The 23,372-nt window shown below is 48.4% G+C and overlaps 8 protein-coding genes across 8 annotated transcripts; 4 read left to right on the forward strand and 4 right to left on the reverse strand.

Annotated features, from left to right (window-relative positions):
* Positions 1 to 352: 352 nt before the first annotated feature.
* GIQ15_01519 (uncharacterized protein) lies at positions 353 to 4,054 on the reverse strand (the record flags this gene model as incomplete). Its single annotated transcript, XM_033548936.1, has 6 exons — positions 353 to 1,286; positions 1,343 to 1,476; positions 1,530 to 1,816; positions 1,886 to 2,439; positions 2,488 to 2,704; positions 3,109 to 4,054. The coding sequence occupies 6 exons, from the start codon at positions 4,052 to 4,054 to the stop codon at positions 353 to 355; spliced, it is 3,072 nt and encodes a 1,023-aa protein (XP_033409887.1).
* A 265-nt stretch (positions 4,055 to 4,319) lies between these two features.
* Positions 4,320 to 6,596, forward strand: GIQ15_01520 (ribosome biogenesis protein Nop4; the record flags this gene model as incomplete). Its single annotated transcript, XM_033548937.1, has 1 exon — positions 4,320 to 6,596. One exon carries the CDS (start codon positions 4,320 to 4,322, stop codon positions 6,594 to 6,596), a length of 2,277 nt encoding a protein of 758 aa, XP_033409888.1.
* A 203-nt stretch (positions 6,597 to 6,799) lies between these two features.
* GIQ15_01521 (progesterone binding protein) lies at positions 6,800 to 7,336 on the reverse strand (the record flags this gene model as incomplete). The annotated part of the gene is made up of 3 exons (XM_033548938.1): positions 6,800 to 6,978; positions 7,078 to 7,173; positions 7,240 to 7,336. 3 exons carry the CDS (start codon positions 7,334 to 7,336, stop codon positions 6,800 to 6,802), a joined length of 372 nt encoding a protein of 123 aa, XP_033409889.1.
* A 1,250-nt stretch (positions 7,337 to 8,586) lies between these two features.
* GIQ15_01522 (general amino acid permease AGP2) lies at positions 8,587 to 10,951 on the forward strand (the record flags this gene model as incomplete). Its single annotated transcript, XM_033548939.1, has 3 exons — positions 8,587 to 8,821; positions 9,607 to 9,772; positions 9,835 to 10,951. 3 exons carry the CDS (start codon positions 8,587 to 8,589, stop codon positions 10,949 to 10,951), a joined length of 1,518 nt encoding a protein of 505 aa, XP_033409890.1.
* Positions 10,952 to 11,192: 241 nt separating this feature from the next.
* Positions 11,193 to 12,182, reverse strand: GIQ15_01523 (uncharacterized protein; the record flags this gene model as incomplete). Its single annotated transcript, XM_033548940.1, has 2 exons — positions 11,193 to 11,213; positions 11,289 to 12,182. 2 exons carry the CDS (start codon positions 12,180 to 12,182, stop codon positions 11,193 to 11,195), a joined length of 915 nt encoding a protein of 304 aa, XP_033409891.1.
* A 342-nt stretch (positions 12,183 to 12,524) lies between these two features.
* Positions 12,525 to 15,116, forward strand: GIQ15_01524 (fungal specific transcription factor domain-containing protein; the record flags this gene model as incomplete). The annotated part of the gene is made up of 6 exons (XM_033548941.1): positions 12,525 to 12,655; positions 12,738 to 12,814; positions 12,875 to 12,920; positions 12,989 to 13,751; positions 13,815 to 14,066; positions 14,145 to 15,116. 6 exons carry the CDS (start codon positions 12,525 to 12,527, stop codon positions 15,114 to 15,116), a joined length of 2,241 nt encoding a protein of 746 aa, XP_033409892.1.
* Positions 15,117 to 16,045: 929 nt separating this feature from the next.
* Positions 16,046 to 17,149, forward strand: GIQ15_01525 (casein kinase II subunit beta-1; the record flags this gene model as incomplete). Its single annotated transcript, XM_033548942.1, has 1 exon — positions 16,046 to 17,149. One exon carries the CDS (start codon positions 16,046 to 16,048, stop codon positions 17,147 to 17,149), a length of 1,104 nt encoding a protein of 367 aa, XP_033409893.1.
* Positions 17,150 to 21,840: 4,691 nt separating this feature from the next.
* On the reverse strand, positions 21,841 to 23,166 carry GIQ15_01526 (branched-chain amino acid aminotransferase, cytosolic; the record flags this gene model as incomplete). The annotated part of the gene is made up of 3 exons (XM_033548943.1): positions 21,841 to 22,543; positions 22,609 to 22,906; positions 22,983 to 23,166. The coding sequence occupies 3 exons, from the start codon at positions 23,164 to 23,166 to the stop codon at positions 21,841 to 21,843; spliced, it is 1,185 nt and encodes a 394-aa protein (XP_033409894.1).
* Between the last annotated feature and the right edge of the window lie 206 nt (positions 23,167 to 23,372).

The raw sequence follows: 23,372 nt of genomic DNA on the forward strand, positions 1-23,372 counted from the left end.
TTGAAGGCAAGCACCCCAAATTGATAAATAATCTTGTAGATAGTTGACATTGCCCATCATTACATCCCATGATACAATTTTCCGTAAATGCCGTCTCAACACATACTTTTCATAAGAAATAAACCCAAAAACGTGGCATATTCAACTCACAAAGGGTATCCCAAGGAAAAATAATATCTGTAAAATATCCATGCTCTCTATCCAAGAAAATATCCAAATATACCCAAGTCAACATTAAAACAGTAAACGACAGCTTATCCAATCATCAAGGGGTATTTGTAGCAAGACTCCAGGCTAATACCAAATTCTCTTTCAGATAAAAACGGTGTAGAAGAGAGTGAGAAAGCAACCCCTAAGGGCCAGTAGTCACTGCGGCCATAACTGAACCTTGAGAGTAGTTTTGAGCAATTGTCACAGCAACAGGGGGTTGCCCAAAAATCGGAGGTCCAGTATAGAGATTCCCAAGGATGTTTTGCCGCATTTCATCTTCGTCCCATATAAATTCCCTGCCGCGACTCAACCTTTCCTCTCGAGCGTTAAGTTCCGCCTGGTCAATACACGGCCTCCCAAGGCCACACCGGCTTTGGGTGAGTAGAAACCGAAACAGGGTAGATCGGAGTTTATCCCAGAGCCTACCCTGTTGTTTCCACTCTAGCCTCTTCGCAATGCGTAGCATTCGCGATACCAGCCAGTTTCTTTCACCAGAATCGGGCTTCTCGGTATATTGGAAGCCGCCATTGTTTAGAAATATCCATAGAAGCGAGGCTATACTGGGACTCGATCGTGGATTTATTCCTCTTATCGCCCGGTTGACCCAATCCAAATACTCGTCAAAGTTTTTATGGTTCAGGTAGCAGTCGTGAAGACCAAAATTAAGATATAATAAGCAAGCCATACACGTATATTCGTCGATGAAGCGAACATCGCGTATTCCATGGTCGTAATCTGGTAGGTTTGCCAATAGAGTGTAAAGTGGCGAGGTTTCATCAAATGGTTTCGGTGGCTTGTCGTTTCCATCCTGAGGCGACCGTAACGGCGGTAGTGGCTGGTTGTACAAATACGAGCATTCCAAATCGTCAAGTGACTGACAGAATGCAAGGAAATCCTCACATGCCTGGAGGATATCCGCGATGTCTTCAGGATCTTCATTCATGGGATTATCCGCAATCACTGGAATAACCTCTGGAGGCGCAAAACTAAGATTCTTAGGGGGTATATCCGGTATTTCACCAGTCCAAGGGAGACCGGCGCCCACAATTGCATTTGAAGCGCAACAAAAATCGACCCTATGAAAGAGTAAGTTTCAATTGGGTAAAATTATGCATGACTGTTGGATAATTACCAGTAAACGACCTTTTCTAGGAATGGGCCAGTCGGGCTTCTTGTCCGCATTGCTTGCATCCCGCCCCGTCTCCGGATTAATTGCCTGATCCCTTGGAAATGCGTGCGTTCGACGACGGCATCCTTTGACCATTTCTACTGGATTATTAGAATATGGGGAAATGAATAATTGGTTATAAGGCACTTACCTCAATGACAGTTAGACTGGCAACAGCATACAATGTGCCGTCTTCCTTCTCAATATCGTCGTTTTTCAGACGTTCCTTGATCAACTTCAACGCCCGCATTTTGTGTGTCAGGGATTGAACAGTCTCTACCTGCCCTTCCATACCAGCTCTATGCTTTGCAGCAACCGCTAGCATGGCTTGGAAGGGAACGGGGTCGTGAAGAGCTATATTATGAAAGATGGCCCGAATGGGGTTGTCCTGCTGAGCGTTCTCCATCTTGTACATCATCATGGGATACTTCGTTACATCTGTGCAGGGGAAAAGTTAGTGATCTAGAAGCTCCACCGTATATTCGTGCCCGCGAGAAGTGGACTTACAGTGATCAATTAATTTATTATCAACAGGGTTCAAAGCTATGGGGAAGCAATTGAAGGGTTCGTATGTTGCAAGGGGAGACTCCGCTTTAGGATTGGTAACCATCTCTACCGTATGCTCCCAATCTGCGGCACCAACACCATTCTGGCTGGCTGGAGAACTTCCAGTAGAGGTCCTCCTGGGTTTATGGGATGCTGCAGCCCGTTGACTGGCCCTGCGTTGAATCTGGCTGCGAGCTCGGCACAGCTGTTTCGGTTCGTCATCGTTATCGAGCTCTTCTATCTTCGGCGAGGCGCTCGTTTCGCTTGGTGTCTTCCCCGTCGACCATCCCGTAACCTGCACCCGCGTGGATTCCAGACGTGCTATACCGTCGAGCCGCCGTTGATGGACATACTGGCGCATGGCATGGCGTCGAACCTGTCTTCGGGACTCGGAATCTGTGACCAGGACGAACTCAAAGTTTCGCGGTCCATCTGCGGCAACTTGGGTTGACGGCGAGTTGGCTGCTGAGCTGGGGTCCGCGCCTGCATCGAGTGTTGCAGCGGACTTCCCCATACTGCCATTTTACACGACGGAGCGCGGTCGTCGGCCAACAGAGCTCAACGGGAGACCGTTGCTGGCGCCACCAGGCTCCGACGGTCGGCTACCCTTCCAACGGCTGTCCCTCCACGACAGGGGCCTGAGGTCTAGAGTGTCGTGTGTCGTATCGACGGAGTAGCTCGTCCGGTTGCGAAGTCCGATGTTGTCCTGGCCGCATGCAGCGTCGTGCTCGCGCTTTCGTTTCGTCAACTTCGTCCAGTCCGGAGATCGAGATCGAGTTCCTAACACGGAAGTGGGGAAGTCACGTGTTAACACATATACAGGGCTGATATAGTCGCTATAGATAGATATGATATAAATATATGTAGATATATGTATTGATATAGGTATACGGTATATACGGTATGTGGTATAGGATGTAGATAGGATGTTGGACAGATAGCTCCACTGGTGCTAGTGAGTCCTTGCTATCAAGGTACAAGGTTCATTGTAGAGACATCCAGTGTTTAGATATACGGAGCTCGCGAGACCCTTATTGGTCGCAGGTATGGGGCGCATTATTCGCCGTTAGTCGTTGTATATCGCCGTTGATATCGCCGCTGATATTGTGTATATGTTGTGTGGTGAGTGAAGGCAGGCTCTCATCCAGCTTCATTTCTATACTTTGACAAGGCGGCGAGTATACCGTCACTAACAGCTTCCTCCGAGGGCTTACTCGCTTTGGAACCCTCGGCTTCTGCCTCACGTAGAACCTCCAAGGCCGCCTCGTCATCTTCAACAGCAGCGTTCCCTTGGCCAGGCTGAGGTTTATCTCTCGTGTAAAGTCCACGTCCCTTTCCGGGCTCTCTCCTAGGAGCCGCGGATTTTTTGGACGCCCTTTCAGTTCTAAAGTCTTCCTGCACCGCATTCGTCCACTGCTGGACCTTCCTCTCACCCCAGCCAGGCACTGCACTGATTTGCTCCGGCTGTGCATTAACTGCGTTCCGCAGCGTCCCAAATGTAGACATCAGGCTGGCCGCATCAGACTTGTTGATGCTTCGAGGCGCCGTGACAAACTCCACCAGGCTATCCTTATATGTTTGAGCTTGCCGGGATCTAATCGCCGTTGGCTGTGCTTTCTCACTGGACTTGAACAGTTCCAGATAGTGTGCGGCTTCTGGGGCAGACCAACATAGGATGGTAGTCAGGTTGTTGACTAGACACGTTTTTGATAATTCCTTCAGGCTGTCTTCATGGTTCGGTATGTCTACCATCGTGAGAAGTATCCGTAGCTGGAACTTCCCTCCCAAAGCCTTAATTCGGGTGTAGATGTATTCTGGATGTAGCCGGTGGTATTTCAAAGACAGGAAGAGCGCGCAGCTGGTTGTCCCAACGACATAGTCCGCCGGTATATCTGCATACTCCCATGGCGTCAGCTTTATGTGGTGCAGAATCGGGTTTCCTTTTTGTCTTGATGAAACAAGAATAGAAGACGGCCCTCGACGTGCTGGAAGAGCCTGTGGTTTGGGCTGTTGCACTTTTGGCGCAGCGCCTGGTGTGGGAGGCGGAGGCGCAGGAGCTGCCTTGTCTAACGCTTCGCTAGATGCGAGGATATCGTGGAAGTCCTGTAAATCTCCATACTCGTCGTCCATGGCTATATGTCCGGGATCATCTAGACTAAACGAACGGGTGATGTTGGGAGGTTCGTAGCTCTCTATGCATGGCTTGGTGATGCCCCCACAGGTCAAAAGTGAAGTTGTGAAGCTAGAAAAAAAAGTTTCGTTTTTTTGTATCTCCAAAAACTTCAACACCACAAACAGAAAGAAAAAAGGCACCAAGCCCGCGCCTTGAATCATTACTGAAATCATGGCTGAGAATAATAAAAGAAGACGGCTGTCAGCCAGCGGAAACTTCAAGATGGACAAGAATATATCAACTGGCAACGCCAAAGCGGAAGACACGGCTCTAGACACCACCAAGGAAGACCAAAGCCAAACCCCAGTGAAGGAACGCAAAACTAGAACACTCTTCGTGCGATCGCTACCTGCTACGGCGACGACGGAATCGTTGACTGAACATTTCTCGCAATCTTATCCGCTAAAACACGCCACTGTCGTGCTCGACCCGCAAACGAAGCAGTCCAAGGGCTACGGATTCGTTACCTTCACAGACCATGAAGATGCAGAACTGGCAGCGAAGGAATTGAATAACTCGGTGCTTGAGGGGAAGAAAATAAAAATTGAGCTCGCCGAGCCACGTCACCGAGAGATTGACGAAAAGGAAGGGAAGAGTGTACCTTCTTCTGCGCCGTCGAAAGTAAAGGAACTCAAGGACAAACGAAAGCAAGAGGCATTACCCCCGAAACTTATAATACGAAATTTGCCGTGGAGTGTGACTGAGCCGGAACATTTGGAACTGCTGTTCAGGAGTTATGGAAAGATCAAACATGCTGTTGTGCCGAAGAAAGGGACGCGTGTTGCCGGCTTCGGGTTTGTGGTTATGAGAGGAAGAAAGAATGCGGAACGAGCAATCGAGGGAGTCAATGGAAAGGAGGTTGATGGGCGAACATTGGCCGTTGATTGGGCTGTGGACAAGAATGAGTGGGACAGTATGAACAATGCTGCGGAAGAGGCAGCTGAAAAGGAGGATGGAGGTGATAGTGAAGAAGCAGAGGAGAAGGAACATCTTGATGTCGTCGATGACGGAGAGTCGGATGTCGATAGCGAAGAGGACGGAGGAGTTGAACTAGGTGACGAGAATGAGGATGACGATATCTCAATGGGCGATGCCGAGGATGATGACTTGGAGGAAGACGAAGAGGAACCAAATAAGGAGGATGATCGCAATGCATCTACGATATTTATTCGCAATTTGCCATTCTCCGCTACGGATGAGTCTCTACACGAACATTTCACCCAGTTCGGCCCAATCCGCTACGCCAGGGTCGTGCTTGACCCAGCAACTGAGCGGCCAAGGGGCACGGCGTTTGTCTGTTTCTATAATGCAGATGATGCTGCTTCCTGCATTCGCGGAGCACCCAGGGAAACAGATATGGCACGCGGCAAAGACCCTAGGCAAAAAGCTGCAACGAGACAAATGCACTCCGTTCTTGAAGATGAGAATAATGATCCCTCTGGGAAGTACACGATGGATGGCCGTGTGCTACAGGTATCGCAAGCAGTCAGCCGAACGGAGGCTGGAAGACTTGAAGAGGAAGGAAACTCACGACGTGAGACTCGAGACCACGACAAGCGCCGACTATTCTTGCTTTCAGAGGGTACAATTCCTTCGAACTCCCCGGCATACTCTAAACTCTCTGAAACTGAGCGGAAAATGAGAGAAGCCAGTGCCAAACAACGACAAAAACTTATCAAGTCCAATCCTATGCTGCATGTCAGTCTTACTCGACTATCTGTTCGTAACCTGCCACGACACATTGATTCTAAAGCACTTAAAGCTCTAGCACGTGAGGCCGTTGTTGGGTTTGCAAAGGATGTTAAGAATGGTCTTCGCAAGCCAATATCCTGGGAAGAATCCCGCCGGAGCGCAGCCTTGATGAAGGAGGCCGACCAGCTTCGAAAGTCTCAGAAGAAAGGAATCGTCAAACAGGCGAAAGTAGTATTTGAGGGGAAAGATGGTGCTAAGACGAGTGACCAGTCCGGAGCAGGCAGAAGTAGAGGCTATGGCTTCATTGAATACGCTACCCACAGAAGCAGTTTGATGGGACTGCGATGGCTCAACGGCCACGCCATCGAGGCATCGGCTTCTACACCGAATGCTGACCCTGCCGACAGGAAGAAACGTCTCATTGTGGAGTTTGCTCTTGAGAACGCACAAGTTGTCAACAGGAGACGAGAACGAGAGGCGAACACCCGGAAAGCTGCACAGTCTAGCGGGGATGATAAAACCGATGGGCCCCGCGGTGTAAAGCGCAGCTGGGACGGTAAGGGTGAGAAGAGAGAGAGAGGAGGAAAGGGTCACAAGAGTAGTTTCAAAGGGATGAAAGATTTCAAAAACGGCAAGGGAGGAGCAAAAAACGACAAGTCTGATCGGAAATCCGCAAGGGCTCCAAATAAGGCCCCATCCTCAGAGAAAGGAGCTAACGGAGAGGCGGCCGGCGACAAAGACAAAGACATTGCTAAGCGGAACAGGATCATTGCTAGAAAACGGATGCTGAGGAGGAATAGGAAATGAGGATGTGCCATGTTTATATTTAGCGAGTGTTCCTGGACTTTGAGAATGCTATATAAAAAAAGGGCCGTATATGAAAAGGCGTTTGGCCGTTATTTTTTTGATAGAAATACAAGTTAAAATATTGATTAGGATACCATTATGTCGTTCAATAAGTACACTGAAGTGTTATAGCATGCGGAAAGGAGGGTTCCTTGAGTAGTAGCTTATAGGTTGGTGGCTCCCGCAACCTTGCCTACAATGTTATATCTCTTGCTGAAGAACTTAAACCAGTCTTCTAGAACGCCCTTCTCCTTGTCATCTAGGTCATCCCATTTTGGAACACAGTCCTCTGGCTTTAGGGACGACTTTGCAAGGGCCCTGGAGGAGTCTTTGCCGACGAATACTACATTTTTCCAAGACAAAACGTCAGTATAGGGTACATACGAGAGAGAACTATCTCATATCAACCGAGAGATGGATATCAATGAAAGCTCATGCTCACCATTATAGTTCCCCCCTTTGGCATATGCTGGGTTTCCAGACACATCGAAGACGATTCCCTTGATGGCAACGAGGGTAGGACGGCTGGGATCAGAGCCTAAAATGCGAATCAAGGACGGTCAGCAAGAGGAACAGCTACAAATATTGACAACAACACTCTTACCGTCTGATCTAGCTAGGTCTGCAACAGAGATAGGGTCGTCCTTTGGCGGGTTGAGGTTCGTGGCCACGGGAGACATGAAGCTCTTTGGGTCTGCCATGGCTGATCAGTTGGTATGTGTCTGCTTTGAACTGTTTAATAGACTATGGCTGCAGGTGTGTCTGTCTGTTCGATGTGATATTCCGTTGTTGACGTTGTGCTTTTTCTCTCTCGACCTTCCGAGGCTGGAGGTTTGGCGGGGGAAGAACCCGTGGATGTGCCCCGCATCCGTCATCGACATCCTCCCACCAAACTCCCAGCATCCTACATCGTGAAGTATCACGGACAGAGCTGCACATACAGGAGTTCGTTGTCTATATCATTGATGTTTATGATACTTACAAGACAAGCTCCCGTGGCCTAGGGTAGACCGTTACTGCGGTGCTATGCGGCCGTACTTTGATGATATCACCATACGTCTGAGCTATCAGGCTTCAGTGAGGACATTGAAAGGGCTATGCTGCCTCTATATCCAGATCAATCTGCTAACAACTATATATTCAACCGGACAAACCGTTGCGAGTTTCGTCCTAGCATCGCACACAGCTTCTTGACGGATTGTTGTCAAACCAGACACCGCGAGGATGGATATTTAACTACGTGATACTCCATGGATGAAGCCGGAGAGATAGTTAAAGACGAAGAGGCCAGCCACCTAGAAGGATAAATCCTCCCTCGCAATATGACCGGCACAACCATGTTCAGCTCTGCTGCCACTCCTTGTCGTTGATAAGGTTCAGCCCGTCCTGTCGGCGGCGTCCGCGATGCAACGCCAGCAACCAATCTCTCCCATGTCATTAACAACCAGACAATGCCGTCTGTCTATGGCGTATTCCATCTCTGCTGGCGCCAAGGTGTTGGTTGACTCTTTGCGAGATCGCCCCGCCACCGAACTTTATGCTACTAACAAGAATTGGCTTCGACCATTTCCCTCGGCCACATGCGAAGAAGAGCTCGGCCAAAATAGCGTGGCGAGATAGCGCACTTTTTTCATTATCGGGCTAAGCTCTGCTGTCTGGGAGTGCGTTCTTGACATATTTTTGCTTCAACGATACGTGCTTGCTGTGTGAACTCAGTTTCTTCAGCTCTTTCCTGAGGATCTGCTTCTTAAATAAACCTTGCCTCAGCTGCTGGGGCTTCTCAATTCTTCTGGAACAGAGGTAGCAAGGCTACCAGACTATTAGCTGAGGAGTTTCATCTATATATCAAGCTCCACTTGTTTGCTATTGAGCTTTCTCCATGCTTCTTGACTACGGCCTGATTTTATCCTTCTCATCTTGAGGGTCTTGCAAAGCAGCTACGCCATAAGCGATGGGGACCACACCCCAGGAGCAGGAGCCCGCTATGGGCGAGAAGGGCCCAAGTGAACTCCCCGCATATCGAGAAAGCGTTGACGAAGGCGCCAGCGGACCTGAAAAGATCAGCACCGACCATACACATCGCAAACTAAAGCCCCGACATATCCAATTGATAGGTATTGGAGGCACTATCGGCACTGCCCTTTTCGTCCAGATTGGAAAGGGCCTGTTAAACGGCGGACCGGCAAGTTTGTTTATTGCATTTTCTTGGTGGTACGTTTCTTCCTTCATTTCTTAAATAAGTTATCCCTCATGGCGAGCATGATATTTATCTATCATTGGTCTGTGTTTCCTCCGTTTTTCATCAAAAATCATTCCTCCTGTTATTATCTATTACTTCAAATCGGATCTTATACCCGTGAATTACCCCCAATGAACTATAGTGGTAATATCAATTGGGATAGTGCCCACTTCCAATTCGCCCTTTTATGACAAGTGTGATGCCATGAATATTCCTGGAGGTACCCGAGGATATTGTGATGGAAGTACGAAAGTATTTGACCTTTACATTGGCCATCCCTTCATGTTGGGGCTATGACCAAGAAAGTTATTTGTTTTTGCGTACTTCTACTATTACCTTCCATGAAAAAACGTTTGAGTCTTATGATGAAAATAGGTGTACCTGTATCTTGGCTATTACTATGTGTAAGAACCCCCGATCCGTTCAATACCACGCCATTATACCCCTTAGCCCAGCAGCCGCCGCCGGTTGCTACCAATAAGCGCCAACACCCTAAAGCAACGAATATGAACTATCTACTATTCCAAGCTCATTCCGCCTGGATGCCATTTTCACTCCCCCTAACCAACCTCATCTGCGCCATGAAACTTTCCTTTTACTCTTTTTATATCAACCCCTGAACGTTAGAGTTTATGCTAATATCTAATGGTCCTTCTGTGGCTTATGGAAATATAGGTATGGCAGAAATGGTAACCTATTTGCCTATATCTTCACCTTTTGTCCGATTTGCAGGTCGTTACGTTGATGAGGCTTTTGGAGTTGCCGTTGGATGGAACTTTTTCGTCTTCGAGGCGGCCCTGGTTCCTTTTGAGATTGTGGCTTGCAATTTCATCATCCATTATTGGAGTGATGCCGTGCCGGCGGCAGGCATTATCACTATTGTGATTATTCTTTACGCGTTCGTTCATAAATATCTACACCTGATGAGCTACGTGACCTACTAACACTCCTGACTGGCAGCCTTTTTAATGTTTTCGCAGTCCAATGGTATGGAGAGTCAGAGTTTTGGCTTTCGCTGGGCAAAGTTATACTTATTGTCGGCGTTCTGAGCTACACATTTATCACTATGCTCGGCGGCAGTCCGTTAGGCGATCGATATGGCTTTCGGTATTGGAAGGAGCCTGGAGCCTTTACAGAATACTACAAGCCGGGAAGCCTTGGTAAATGGCTTGGTTTTCTCCAGTGTTTGATCCTAGCAAGCTTTACTATTGCTGGACCCGACTATGTTTCCATGGCAGCCGGTGAAGCAGAAAATCCGCGAGAAACGATGCCGAAAGCCTACAAGGCCGTGTTCTACAGGTTGACTGCATTCTTTATGCTGGGGAGCCTAGCTATTGGAATCAATGTGCCTTATGACGACCCGACGATGAAAGATGCTTTTTTGAAAGACCTCCCTGGCGCCACGGCGTCCCCCTACGTCATCTCTATGCGCAGGCTGAAGATCCAGATACTCCCGGACATTGTAAACGCAATGGTTCTCTCTGCAGCGTTCAGTGCCGGTAATAGCTATGTCTACTGTGCTAGTCGATGCCTCTATGGCCTAGCTCTTGAAGGGAAAGCTCCTCGGATTTTCACCCGTTGCGCACGCAATGGAGTGCCCATCTACTGCGTTGGAACTGTACTGCTTATTGCGCTATTAAGCTTTCTACAAGTCTCGAACAATGCTTCTGTCGTCCTTCAGTGGTTCGTCAACCTAGTCACGGCATCACAGTTGATCAACTTTTCAGCTATAACATTTACCTACATTCGATTCTACAAGGCACTGAAAGCGCAGGGTATCTCTAGAGACTCTTTGCCGTTCAAGAGCCGGTTCCAGCCCTATCTTGCGTATTACGCCTTTATTGGGCCTTTTGTCATGGTATTTGTGGGCGGATACACGGTATTTTTGCCCGGGAATTGGAGCATCCCAACCTTCCTCTTTTCGTATACGATGATTGCGGTTTGCCCCGTGATATTTTTTGGCTGGAAGTGGTACAAGCACACGAAGTTTTTGAAACCTGAAGAGGTGGACCTGGTTGATGGCGTGGATGAAATCGAGGAGTACACACGGAATTATGTACCAACGCCTCCAAAGTAAGATCTTCTCTCCTATATTCCTGCTTTCTATAGTCCAATTTGGGATTGATACGATTGGCTAACCGCTTGAATTTCAGGAACGTTTTTGAGAAAATCTTGAACCTCATATTTTAAGAGGAGATACCCGCTTGTTCCGGTCCCTGGTTGGTAAGCGCAGGGCTTGCTGTATTATGGATGGACCCTATTTAGAAAGATATATTCTTACCCCTTTGTGGGAAATGGCTTCACTTTTGTCCAGATCTTCATCGAAACCACCAGTTAACCTATCAGATGTTAGAAATGTATTTCCAGAGGCCCGTAAAAAAAAGAGAACACGGCCCAAGTATATGTGTACTCACGGAAGCTGTTACGCCTTGTCCAACACCTTTGATACTGTGCCACCATCCCGTTGGGATGAAAAGGGCATCTCCGGCGTGGAGGACGGCATCATAGCCATTCTCTGATTGATTTCCGGGACTATTACTCTCAACCGTAGGGACAGATTCCTCTTTGCACTGTTCAGAACTTCCCCAAACAGCCCGGTCCAAAAGTTGATTCTCTGCGCCCTTCATCATTTCTTCGCCTCTAATAGCAGAACTATGGCCATGTCCGGCCTGGCTTGACGCCAGCTTTTCCCTAACTTCTGCAAATACTCCACGCCCAGTATCTGGTGCTAGCAACCTGACACGCTTAGAGCCAGCTAACTGCATGAACAGGTTTGGATTTGGGTCGCGGTGTAAAGGAGTATATGTCGGTGCCATCCCCACCCAGATATTCGTATCGTAGATATCGCCCTTCCCGGCCTGTGTAACATACGAAGGAGTTGGGAAATCATCCCGAAGTGAGCTCGGCAGATCAATTAGCTGGCATTGAGCTAGGTATAGCCGTGGGATGGGACAAGACTCGTCCGTATCCGCCGGCGGTAATGACTGCACCGATCGTGTCCATTGAAGAAACAGGCTCAACGGCTTGTGTGCGCGTTCAAAGATGTTTCCGTTCTTGCCATCAGGGATAGTCAATTCCAATGGCACGTAGCAGTCACCGTACGGTTCGAGGTAGGGATAGTTGAGGCCACTACACGGCGTCGAGGGCGTTGACAACGGAGAAAACCACCGTGAAGCCGCGCGATAGTCTCGAAACAGGCCTCGAGGTAGAATCACTGGCCGCTGGAGCTTGAAGTAGGATTCGCGGAAGAGCGCAACGCTGTCCTGGCCCAGCGCGTCCAGAGGGAGATATCGCGATATCCGCGACATCTTCTCCCAACAACAACGACGACGACACTAACAACAACGACAACGACAGCAACGACAACAACAGTCCAAGTCCAACCTCAGTACCAGACCATCCTTCGTGCTGCTCTGATATCGACGACGGCGACGGGCATCGTGAGTATGGGAGCAAGACGGTCGAGCCCACGGCTAAAAAATAAAGGCTGGTCAGCCAAGCAACTAACTGGGCGCCCCTCGCTCAACTTTCTCCCATCTTTTACCCCGGATTGGCCTTTTTCCGTGGAAGCAATTCTCAAGGAGGCATTCATGGCATGCCCTAGGAGGTGTTGGAACTAGCCGTCGACGAACCGGGCAGACAGAAAGAAGATGTCGTCGAAATCTCCCACGGTCGATGGCCAAACGCCGACTGGAACAACTGACGACGGGAAGCGCAAAGCGGAGCCAAACAGCGGATCGCAGACGCGAACGAAGCGAAACCGATATATCTCCCTAGCATGGTATGCGTGCCCTGCATCTCCTTTGCCTGTCTCTGCCGGCCATGTCTCAGGTCGAGGCCCTGCATTGCTGACAGTTCTATAGCAACGAATGCAAGAGGCGCAAGATCAAGTGTAACGGCCAGGTGCCCTGCCAGCGCTGCGGCCATCTCTCTCTCGAATGTACGGAGTATAACCCTTTCGTCTCGGCATAGAGAGCTTGAACAAGCTAATTCTTACAAGGTTTATATTCGCCGAACTGCTGCAATAGCAATTTCAAGGATTCTGAGTACGTTTTTAGCTCCAGGGGACTCGCAGGTAGCTTGAGAATCGCCACTAATACAACGCTACTTAAAGGGAATTTCGGTCCATGAAAGATCACATCGAACGGCTCCAGGAACAAGTGAACTCGCTATTCGAGAATATCAATGGCCTCCATCGACAGACGGAGTCGCCTGCCATCGAGAACAGCCCCCAGCTGAGCCGGGAAGCCTCACGGTCGATATCATGGCACCAGCCAACCTTCGAGACCCAAAACATCCCCATAGTGAAGCCACGGGCGAAACATCTCCGTTTCCATGGACCTACCAGCACTGCGTTCAACTTTGCAGTTGCCAAGTCTAGCCTTCAGACGATGGGAATCACTCATATAGACGACGGCACGCAGGAGATATATAACGCCCAAGACGCCACGCCTACCCAAACGCCCCCTTACCAACCAGCCCCGGTCTATGCCAATGTCCAGCATTCAAATAAAGATCCTTTATTTGCGATCAAGCGGGAGGAGGCTATTCGATTATGTAGGGTCTACGAGGAAGAGATAGGGCAGATGTATCCTATGTTTGACGTGGAAAAAATGATTACACAGGCGAACCTCCTCTTTGCCTTCCTTGAAGCTGCAGATCGGACGGTTTGCTCAGGGCGATCCAAGTCCAGCGCCGACTGCCTCAATGACGACGATACCGCGATTTTGAAAATGATCCTAGCAATAACTCTTCTACTTGAAGGAAATGGGCAGAGCGAGTTAGGCACTCAATTATACTTGAGCATCAAGGAAAAGATAGAGGCCAACCTCTGGGAGCTAGGGGACCTGAAAATGATTAAGCTTCTTGCTCTTGTGGTTAGTACAGCCATGATCCGTCTCATAGGTTGGATATTTATGTCTTGCTAACATTGGGTATAGGCTACATATCACTTCCATACAGACGATGAAGTTCTAGCTTATCGTATGGTCGGCCTTGCAGCCCGCATGTGTATTGAGATGGGCTTACATCGCCGAGATGCCGTCTTGAAGACATTTCACACACCGGAAGAGTTGACCTCTGTCAATAGAATATTTTGGTCTGTCTATACCTTAGACAAACGATGGGCTTTTGGAACCGGGCTCCCATTTGTCATCCAGGATGAGGACATCGATCCATGTTTACCTGAGCCAGTGAGTGTCTATCTTTCTCTTCATGCCTAAGTTCAAAGGGGCCAATTAGAATCTAACTTGGGAATGAAATGATCGAAGGACGAGGGTGTCCCTTATGTTAGAGCCATGGTTCATTACTGCCGTATCGCCTCTAAGGTCTGGTATTCTGGCTTCGGATCAAAAGCCGACTTGAGTGTCAAAAAGGAAAAGATGGGGTATCTGGATTATCAGGTTGTTGAATGGATGAAGAATATCCCAGACCCGCTCAATTTCTATTCGGTTGATAACGCACGAAACCCCGAAAGCGTCAACCGCGGACTGCAACGACTACGCTGCGTCTTATATATCCGTGGGAACCATATGAGAATACTCATATATCGACCAGTCCTTCATTCAGCGACCAGCATTGTCGAAAACATGGGGTACGCTCAAACTGTGGTGGATATTGCGAAAGACACTATTCGCGTCCTGACCGAACTCAACCGAACGACCGACATCTACCGTTCCCAGCAGATTCTCTTCAACTATTTCCTTATCGGAGCCCTTGTGGTTCTGTTCCTTGCAATATCGCACGCGCCTGTTAAATTTAACCGCCAGCTAACGGATGAGTTCCACATGGCCCTTAACCTTGTAAAGGGTTTCAGCACCAAATCATATATATCAAAGAGGTTATGGAAAATGATCAAGGGCCTGCGCGAGGTGGGCGAAAAGCTTGGGCTGATACCCCATCCGGTAGCCCCAGAGGTGGCAGACCCCCATTCTACAGCAGCAGTTGCCATGGCTGGACTGGCGGGACATCCAATCGACGGACTGTCGCCATACGGCGCGCAGAACACCAATGGAGAACTAGGGAACAGTCCTATGAACGGCTTACAGATGAGCAATGAGCTTACATACCTGTTTGAGGCGATTGAGAATTATAACGGATATATTTCAACCTCTGGGCCTGAAGGGATGAATGGAGGGGGCTTCGTCGGCACCGACCATGCGCTGCCGAGCACTGGAGAAACCATACCCACCGTGCTAGGAAATGAAGGGGAGTTTTCGAGGATCATACAAGACCTCTTCTGAATGGACAGGCAAATCAAGTACATTAAATGAATATCAATATCAAACAACAGTATATACGGAGTAGATATTTTACTAGGCAAATACCAGGCCAACAATAATCCAACGTTCATCCCGTCTCAGGCTTGTAATTTTTATAACCGCCCCACCTTCAACACAACGTATCCTTCATCAGAGGCATCATGTTTGTCTTTTATTCTCAGATATCAGGTTTGTCTTCTTCCTTGAGTAAATGTCTTCTGCAGGAAGTATCTTGCTTACTCAGCGTAATATCACATGACTGACCCAGACCTCGAACCTTCGAAAGTCGAAGAGTTGGAAAGATATCGGATATTCGACGGGAGGGATCTGACTTGTTCTGTTCTCCGAAGGGATTAACCTGCAGTCTTACGAATTTGCTGATACTGCAAGCCTGGGTCCATCTGGCTCTTTTAACCATTCTCCTCAGCCGCGCCGGACACAGCGGCCAGATCCCTGTCGCAACGAGCTCAACCGCTTGTTATCGATACCACGATATTTAACCCACCATATTTTACGAGTTTAGCCTCCCTCGGTCTATCAAACTCGGACATTGTCCTATACACACTCGCTCTAGAATAAGAGCCTGCCACTCACCCTCCCCTCACGACACAAAATCGAAGAATTATACCAGGCGGTGGGGGCCAAAAAAATCGAGACCGCGCTCTAGGAGACTTCGCGAATTTCAACTAGTCACACCACCGGTTCTACGCAATGGGTGTTTCCTCCTAGATACGTCTCTCGTTTTACCTCTCTCATTACGCGGTTCCCTCCCACGAACCTATCTACACGCGAGACAACCGCCAATTTAACCCTATTATCGCCCTATCACCCTAGCCATTCTCATACCATCCGCTATCAACCAATTACCCCTGTTACTTAGCGACCAAGGTCGCATCTAAAACACGTTCACAATGTCACTATTATCAGATGGGGCAGGAGAGACGTGGATCTCATCATACTGCTCATTGATGGGCCATGAATACTTTGCAGAAGTCTCAGAAGAGTTCATTGAAGACGACTTCAACCTGACTGGATTGGGGTCCCAGGTGCCGTTGTATAAAGAGGCACTAGAACTCATTTTGGATGTGGAGCCTGATTCAGAAGACGAAGATGATGAAGAAGAGGAGGACGAGTATGAGGAAGATGAAGATATCGTGTTAGGCGACGAAAGATCTCCAGACTATAAAAAGGCTGATAGAAAACACAGTCGTGTTGCTAGCGATTTAAGTGTGATCGAGAGCTCTGGAGAACTGTTATATGGGCTAATCCATCAACGCTACATAACGTCCCGGCAAGGCATGCAACAAATGCTAGAAAAATATCAGCTGCAGCATTTTGGATCCTGTCCTCGAGTCCTATGTGGTGGATGCAAGGTGTTACCTGTCGGCCGCTCAGATATCCCTGGGGTAGACACAGTAAAACTATACTGCCCTAGCTGTCAAGACATCTACACCCCTCCAAACAGCAGGTTCCAGTCCGTTGATGGGGCCTTTTTCGGGACAACTTTTGGTTGTCTATTCTTTATGACCTTCCCAGAGCTCGATGTTGCATCAAAGACAGACTCCGCTACCAATGCACTAGCTGGGTCCAACGCACGACGTACCTCCTTAAACACGCCATCATCAGCCAACCCTTCACAACCAGCTCCAAATCAACCAACCCAACTTAATGGCTTTATGGTAGCCAACCTTGCGCCAGGCTTGGGCCACGGTAAAATATACGAACCGCGCATATACGGCTTCAAAGTAGCAGAACGCGCCAGGTCTGGGCCACGGATGAAATGGCTTCGAATGAAACCACAAGACATTAATGAGCTGGATGAAACGGGAATATACCATTCTGGTCGACCAGATAACGGCCTTGGCGGTGACGAGGACGAGGAGGACCAGGGTGACAGAGATGCAGCCCTGACAGTCATTAATCAACGCAAGAAGGCCCCCATCCGTCGACGGAGGGTAGCTGCGCCGCACAGTACGGATCCTATGGACACGAATGGGGATAAGGCGGGCAAATAGAAGTAAGTTTTTTCCTATACGGCGTTTTACTTCTTACCCTTTATGCATGTACTAATGTTAAGCAGAACATCTTTGTAGCCTAACCCTGGCAAATCACCGTCGGCTCATTCTGTTTAAGCTGTGGATATGCCCATTTCAACTTTTCTTCTCTATATTCTTTGACTCGCGTTCACGCATCGAGAGGAGTTACACGTGTTCAATGCCGCTTTTATGTGCATGTCGAGTATTCACGGGATAGGGCAAATGAATATAAAAAGGAAACATACTACAAGCATGTAATAGCAGGCGAGATCCTCCCAGCTTACTCCGTACATCACTATCTTCATTATTCACTACGCATTTAGTTAATCCATGGCGAACGTTTCTAGAGACGCCTAATTTCTCCACATTCTAGTTCTACCTGACCATTATCCGCTTTCTCACATTAACTAGCGTCCCTGGAGTACCGGTAGGGCGTCACACCGTTAAAGTCTGAGCATATAATGCGCTGAGGGTGTGTATGGTGGTCTAGGTCACGGAAGGTTGTGCTAGCTTCATCGGAAGGGGCAGCAATATCAGATTTGAACATGTCACTATCGTTTCTCCCAAGACTCCCCGAACTATCAGCAAATGGTTACTGCGTGTCAATGTAAATATAACTCACCTTTACGCCCTTTCTCCTCTTTTAGCCATGGTCTTACTATTTCTCCGAACATTTAATAAAGTTCCGCAGGGGATGGATGTAAAGAGCTCGTGAAACAATAGGACGTGAGGTATAGAGCAAGGATGAGTGAAGAAGAACTCATGTGCGAAATAAAATGCCTGCCTTGGTCAATGCCTTAGATATCTCTATGCAATGTTGTAGAAAACGAAACGCAATTCTGGCGATGCCTCTTTGGCTCACCCCAAGGCGCCTTTTCGTAGATTAGGGTCGATGCGGCTGGCTCTTGGACGTTAAATAATACCAGCACAACCCTAGAAAGGCTGCCGTTTTCTCCCGTATTCTTCATTAACAGCGGTGGCTCAGCTTCATAAATCTCACATTCGGCATGCAGTCACGCTCCCCAACGCCAGAGTTGCGGCCGTTTCAAAAACCAGGCCTCAAAACCAGCATTAGCTGAGGAGAAGACCATGTAATAGATGTAGGCTCCTGGCGGCCCGGCCTGGTGGGCCTTGCACACCCATCGCATCTCCTCGGATACACAGGATAGAATATCAGCCTCTATACCCGTTCCGGCTGGTCATGGATAGGACAAGGCTCCTCTAGGTTCATCTACTTGGTCAGTGATTGACTCGGGAAGACCGTCCCGTTAGTTAGCAGGATGTTCAGCCTTCCGGCTAACCTTTTAGTTCTGATTTGCCCGACAAGGGTACGCCGTATACATATATCGGTGCCTTTAGATCTATATATAGGACCCATCGATCTTCTGGAGTAGACGCATATGCGCATATATATTCCTTGGCCGATCCTGTGTCCTGTCACTGCAGAATCTACTGGATATCCATCACTTGTTCATACCACACGGACTCAAACATTTTTAGTACCTGAAGAAAGGGACCATTCAGCCTAGATACTCCCATGATGGACTGTCAAGAGTCGTATGTATCGAAGTTCTCTGTCAGAAGTGCATTCAGTCCGCACGCACACCCCAACGAGGACTGGACCAAGATATCAGACCTCGCGGAGAGGCGTCGAATCCAGAACCGAATTGCACAGCGAAACTATCGTGAGACCCATTCCTCTTCTCTTCACCATCATTGACCAGGCGGTGGTCTTAGAAACATATTGCTAACAACCTAATTTCAGGCAAAAAGTTGAAGAAACGACTAGAAGACCAGCTCAGACAGACCACCTCGTCTCCTGAACACTCCCCAGACGAGAGTGGTCCAACAAAAGACGACTACTTCATGGCGGAATCAAACATCGAACAACCCGCTGCAAGGACATTGAAACCTGCTCTACAGCCAAAGCTATCGTCAAGCTCACCTCCTAGCACCTTTCAACTAGTTCACGAAGCTCCCGTCTACTCTCAACCATACGACAGTGTCAACTCCATATCTCCAACACCTTTAATGTCCTATTCTCCCTATACTACTTATTCGGATGGTGCCATACCAACACCATATTCCTGTGCATCATTACCGGATGTGATACCGGAGATTTATGGAGGCCAGGGGGGACAATCGGGGGGTGATTGCCAGGAGTCCTCCATAACACCCTACTTTACGTCACCCAGGCCAGAAAGATACTGCGGCATTGATGTTGATTGTCTGGTCCAATCCAACATGGCTGCTATCACATCTACAGCGACCGACACAGCATCTATGTCATCGTATATGAAAGTATCAGACTCGATATACAGCTACCACTACGCCGACATGTACCAAATATCTGGAGCCGCTGGTACGGGTTCAGACTCAGGAAGATACTAGTCAATGATGGGTTCGGAATGTTATTAACGCTTTAACGATGGGACTTTGCGGGATTGTTCTTCTTGTTGGCAACATAGAGAGTCACGAGGATCTTTTCTATTTTTTTTTTTCATTTGATTTGTCCATTGATTTTGTATATATTTCCATTTTCATCTTCATTTTCACTCTCGTATCATAAACATCATGCCATTTCTACATCGTGCTCTCAATGAATCAACCTTTTGGCTGGGGACTAAGGCGGACTAAGGTTAACTAATGTGAACTAATATCGTAGTGTTGATACCCGAAAGTTAAAAACCTAGGGCGGGCCGATGTGTATGTACCGTCGACAAGGAGTAACATCTGATGGGGAAACTGGCTTTTGGCCATACCAAGGCTAGGTAAGCATTGTGGTCCAGATTCAAGCTAATTAAAGCTATAGCCAAGCTCAAATTCCACACAGGGGAGGGTTCAAGACGCATGAAATTTTGGGGCAACGCCACAAAGGCGCATATCCCAAGTGATGCGGGATGTATCCCACTCATATTTTAGCAGCAGCATCGCGCGGAGTCCAATATTGAAAAGGGACCGTACACTACCCCGTATTCTTGTCTAGCCTAGCCTAGGAATGAGCTGCCCTATGGGTGTCCATCATGCAGCATGGGTTCGACACTTCCCCAAAGTAGAACGCCAATATATCTTGCTTTAAAGCATTTCGATGGCTTCTCTTATCCCCAATCCCCCATGTTGAGCTAGTAACGAGGCCATTTTAGTCTCATGTGATTCAATTCAGGTGGTTCGTGCTGACGGGGAACCGTCAGGGATGAACCAAGTACCCTGAGGTGTTCTGCATAGCTTTCTCGTATACAAATCTCCTTGGCTGCTTTCGACAAACCAAGATAGCTACCAGTGGGAACCGAGATCATGATATACATGATGTGAATAGAGGCAGGGATTATGTCCGGTTCACATGGTTCAGGTCTGATGTAGACGCACCGTTCGCTCAGAAGGAGGTTAGGGTTCCCCTGCAGCCTCGTCTTTCCTTCTCAATATCATTTGAGATGTGTATTATTAGTTTGAGAATACGAATTAGGTATCTTCAATTCCGCGTTTGTGCATGGCCTATGTACCTATATTGACTTTATGGTTTCTTCCCTTGCTATGGTGAATTCCTATATATATATATGCGGTGAGATACATACCTCCCTGCACTCTGCCGTTAGCCAGACGCTTCCACTTAGTTCCGCACTCCTTGGGGCGCCACGGAAACCGGGGTACAGAGACAGCAGACTCCCATTGGAGGGAGACGCATACGCCTTCTGGGGATGCCGTCATTGCCAAATACTTTCCGCGTTTCATCGGTTTCCACAGGTTAAGCAGGCGTGAGCTGCACGCGCAGGGACTTCGTATCCAACGCATTCTTCATGCTCAATTGGCCCGCCGAATATCGAATATGCTCACTCCTTTCAACAAGCTTGCTTCTCTATGTGTGAGGGGGAGTTTAAGGCAAGATTGGTCGTGACAATAGGATTTTATGCATATATCTAAAAATAGACTTGGAGCCGCTTAGCATCCCATGGAAGGTAGGCAAGATCACAATTTCATACTATAAATAACAACGACTCCCCATATATCTTGGCGCGCCAACCGACCATTCATGCGCGCAGACTCGACGCCAGTCACAGATCTCCCCCTCCAGGGATCCTGTTACCGACCACTTAGGCTGAATATAGAGGTGTCAACGTGGCATATGATTCGTATACCACTTAGAATCACTTGATTCATTGAGTTTCCATGATGCCAACGCCCCCACGACGGCCTGCCATTAAGAGACCAGCTTTTCGAAACCTCCATCGATTTATAAGGGATGACTTTCAGGCACTAGATCGAAAGTAAGCCGGTCACTGGCAATATTGCCATCGCAAAATGTAGCTAGCAGGGACCAGGTACTTTGATGTATATGTTATTTCATTCTGTAGACTATTTTTATCTATGGTCTATCTGGGCTTGACTGTCTGTGTCTGAGTCTGGAATATTCCTCTCTATGAAGCAACAAGAAATCAAATCGCCTAACTTGGAAGTCGCCGAGATCTATCCCAAATGTCTATGGCGGGAGTTCTATTTACAGAACCCCCGAAAAAAAAATTGTTGATCGCACCACTCCGCAGATCTTGTACTCCCGTCCGAAGGTGATAAGCAAGTGTCGCCTTAGAGAACACCTCACAATTTAACGCTATTTATTCCAGAATTAGTATCATCATTGAAGCTCCGGGACAGGCGGGTAGTTCGGGGATATATAGTTACCTCCATTCATGCTCCACTTCACCATATTGGATTTCTTCGATCCAATTCTTCATCTCAAGGGCAACCTTGCCCGCCTCTTCGTTCTTCTTCAAGCCACAGTCGATCTTCTGCCCCTTCCAGCTGATATCGCGGATCGGGCTAACAATAGCAGCGGTACCAGCGCCGAAGATCTCGATGAGTCTGCCATCTTGGGCAGCCTCTGCAATTTCTCCCATGCTGACTTTACGCTCTGCTACACCCCATCCTTTGGGAGCGAGTCTCTCTTTGGCCAGAGCCAGGACAGAGTCTCTGGTTACACCTTCGAGGATTGTGCCATCCAGTGGAGGAGTCAAGAGCTCTTTCTTGCCAGTCTCCTTGTTCTTCATTGCGATGAACAAGTTCATGGTTCCGACTTCAGTGACATACTCTTCTTCACCGAAGAGCCATAGGTTCTGCTGGAAGCCGCGAGTACCGGCCTCCATCTGTGGGACAATGCAAGGAGCATAGTTTGCACCGAGCTTCTTGTCACCTACACCGCCTGGCCAGGCACGGACAGCATAGTCCGTGGCCTCAAGGGATATAGCCTTGAAGCCGGTAGGGTAGTATGGGCCAACAGGACTGGCAATTACGAAAAGAAGAGCAGACCCAGGAGCAGCAACTCCTAGGGATTCCTGTGTTCCAATAACAGTTGGTCTCAGGTAGAGAGAGTATCCCCGCTCGCTGATAAAGTGGAGAAGTTAATAATGGAGGGTTTATAACTGCACAGGACGATGGGATTGCCATACCTTGGGATGAATCTGCTATCCAACTTGACAAGATCACCAATGAGTTTCGTCATTACCTCTGGATCAAAGGTAGGGAGTGCAATTCGCTGCGTCGACTTATTGAGTCTCGCCATGTTCTTGTCTGGCCTGAACAAGCGGATGGAACCATCTTTAGCCTTATAGGCCTTCATACCCTCAAAGCACTCAAATGCATAGTGGAAAACAGAGGCAGATGGAGCCAGACTCAAGTTCTGGTATGGCATGATGCTTGGTGCAAGCCATCCGTCCTTGGTGTTCCATTTCACCTGGAGCATATGATCTAGTTTCATCCGGTTAGCATTTCCGATGCAATTGCCCTGCTCTCAGGCCGTTTTGATTGGTGGAATGGCAAATACCGGTGAAGGTGGCTCCGAATATGAGGTCCTTGTTCTGCTGCAACTCCTTTGGGGAGCCCGACTTGGTGATAGAGAGCTTCGAGTAGTCAACCCCAGGGAGGCCATCACTGCGCGAGCGGCTAGCACTGTAGTTCCTCTGATATCTGCCGAACCTGGTCGTGACAGGGCTCTTTGGGGTGGTCATTGCGCTGAGAGTTCGGTTCAATCTGAAAAATGACTTCATAACTGCAAGGATACAGCACACATAAACCTGGGGTTCGGATCAGGGGAGGAAGAGACAACTCCAGAACAGTATGCGCGGGATCAATGGCTAATATATGTCCTCGAAACAAGTGACTCACGTAAGCTTGATGGTCTTGGTGCAGGATGAAGGAAGAGAAAGAAGGCACG

This window comes from Arthroderma uncinatum (genome assembly GCF_011692745.1).
Source record: "Arthroderma uncinatum strain CBS 119779 chromosome Unknown scaffold1, whole genome shotgun sequence".
In the NCBI taxonomy this organism is placed as follows: domain Eukaryota; kingdom Fungi; phylum Ascomycota; class Eurotiomycetes; order Onygenales; family Arthrodermataceae; genus Arthroderma; species Arthroderma uncinatum.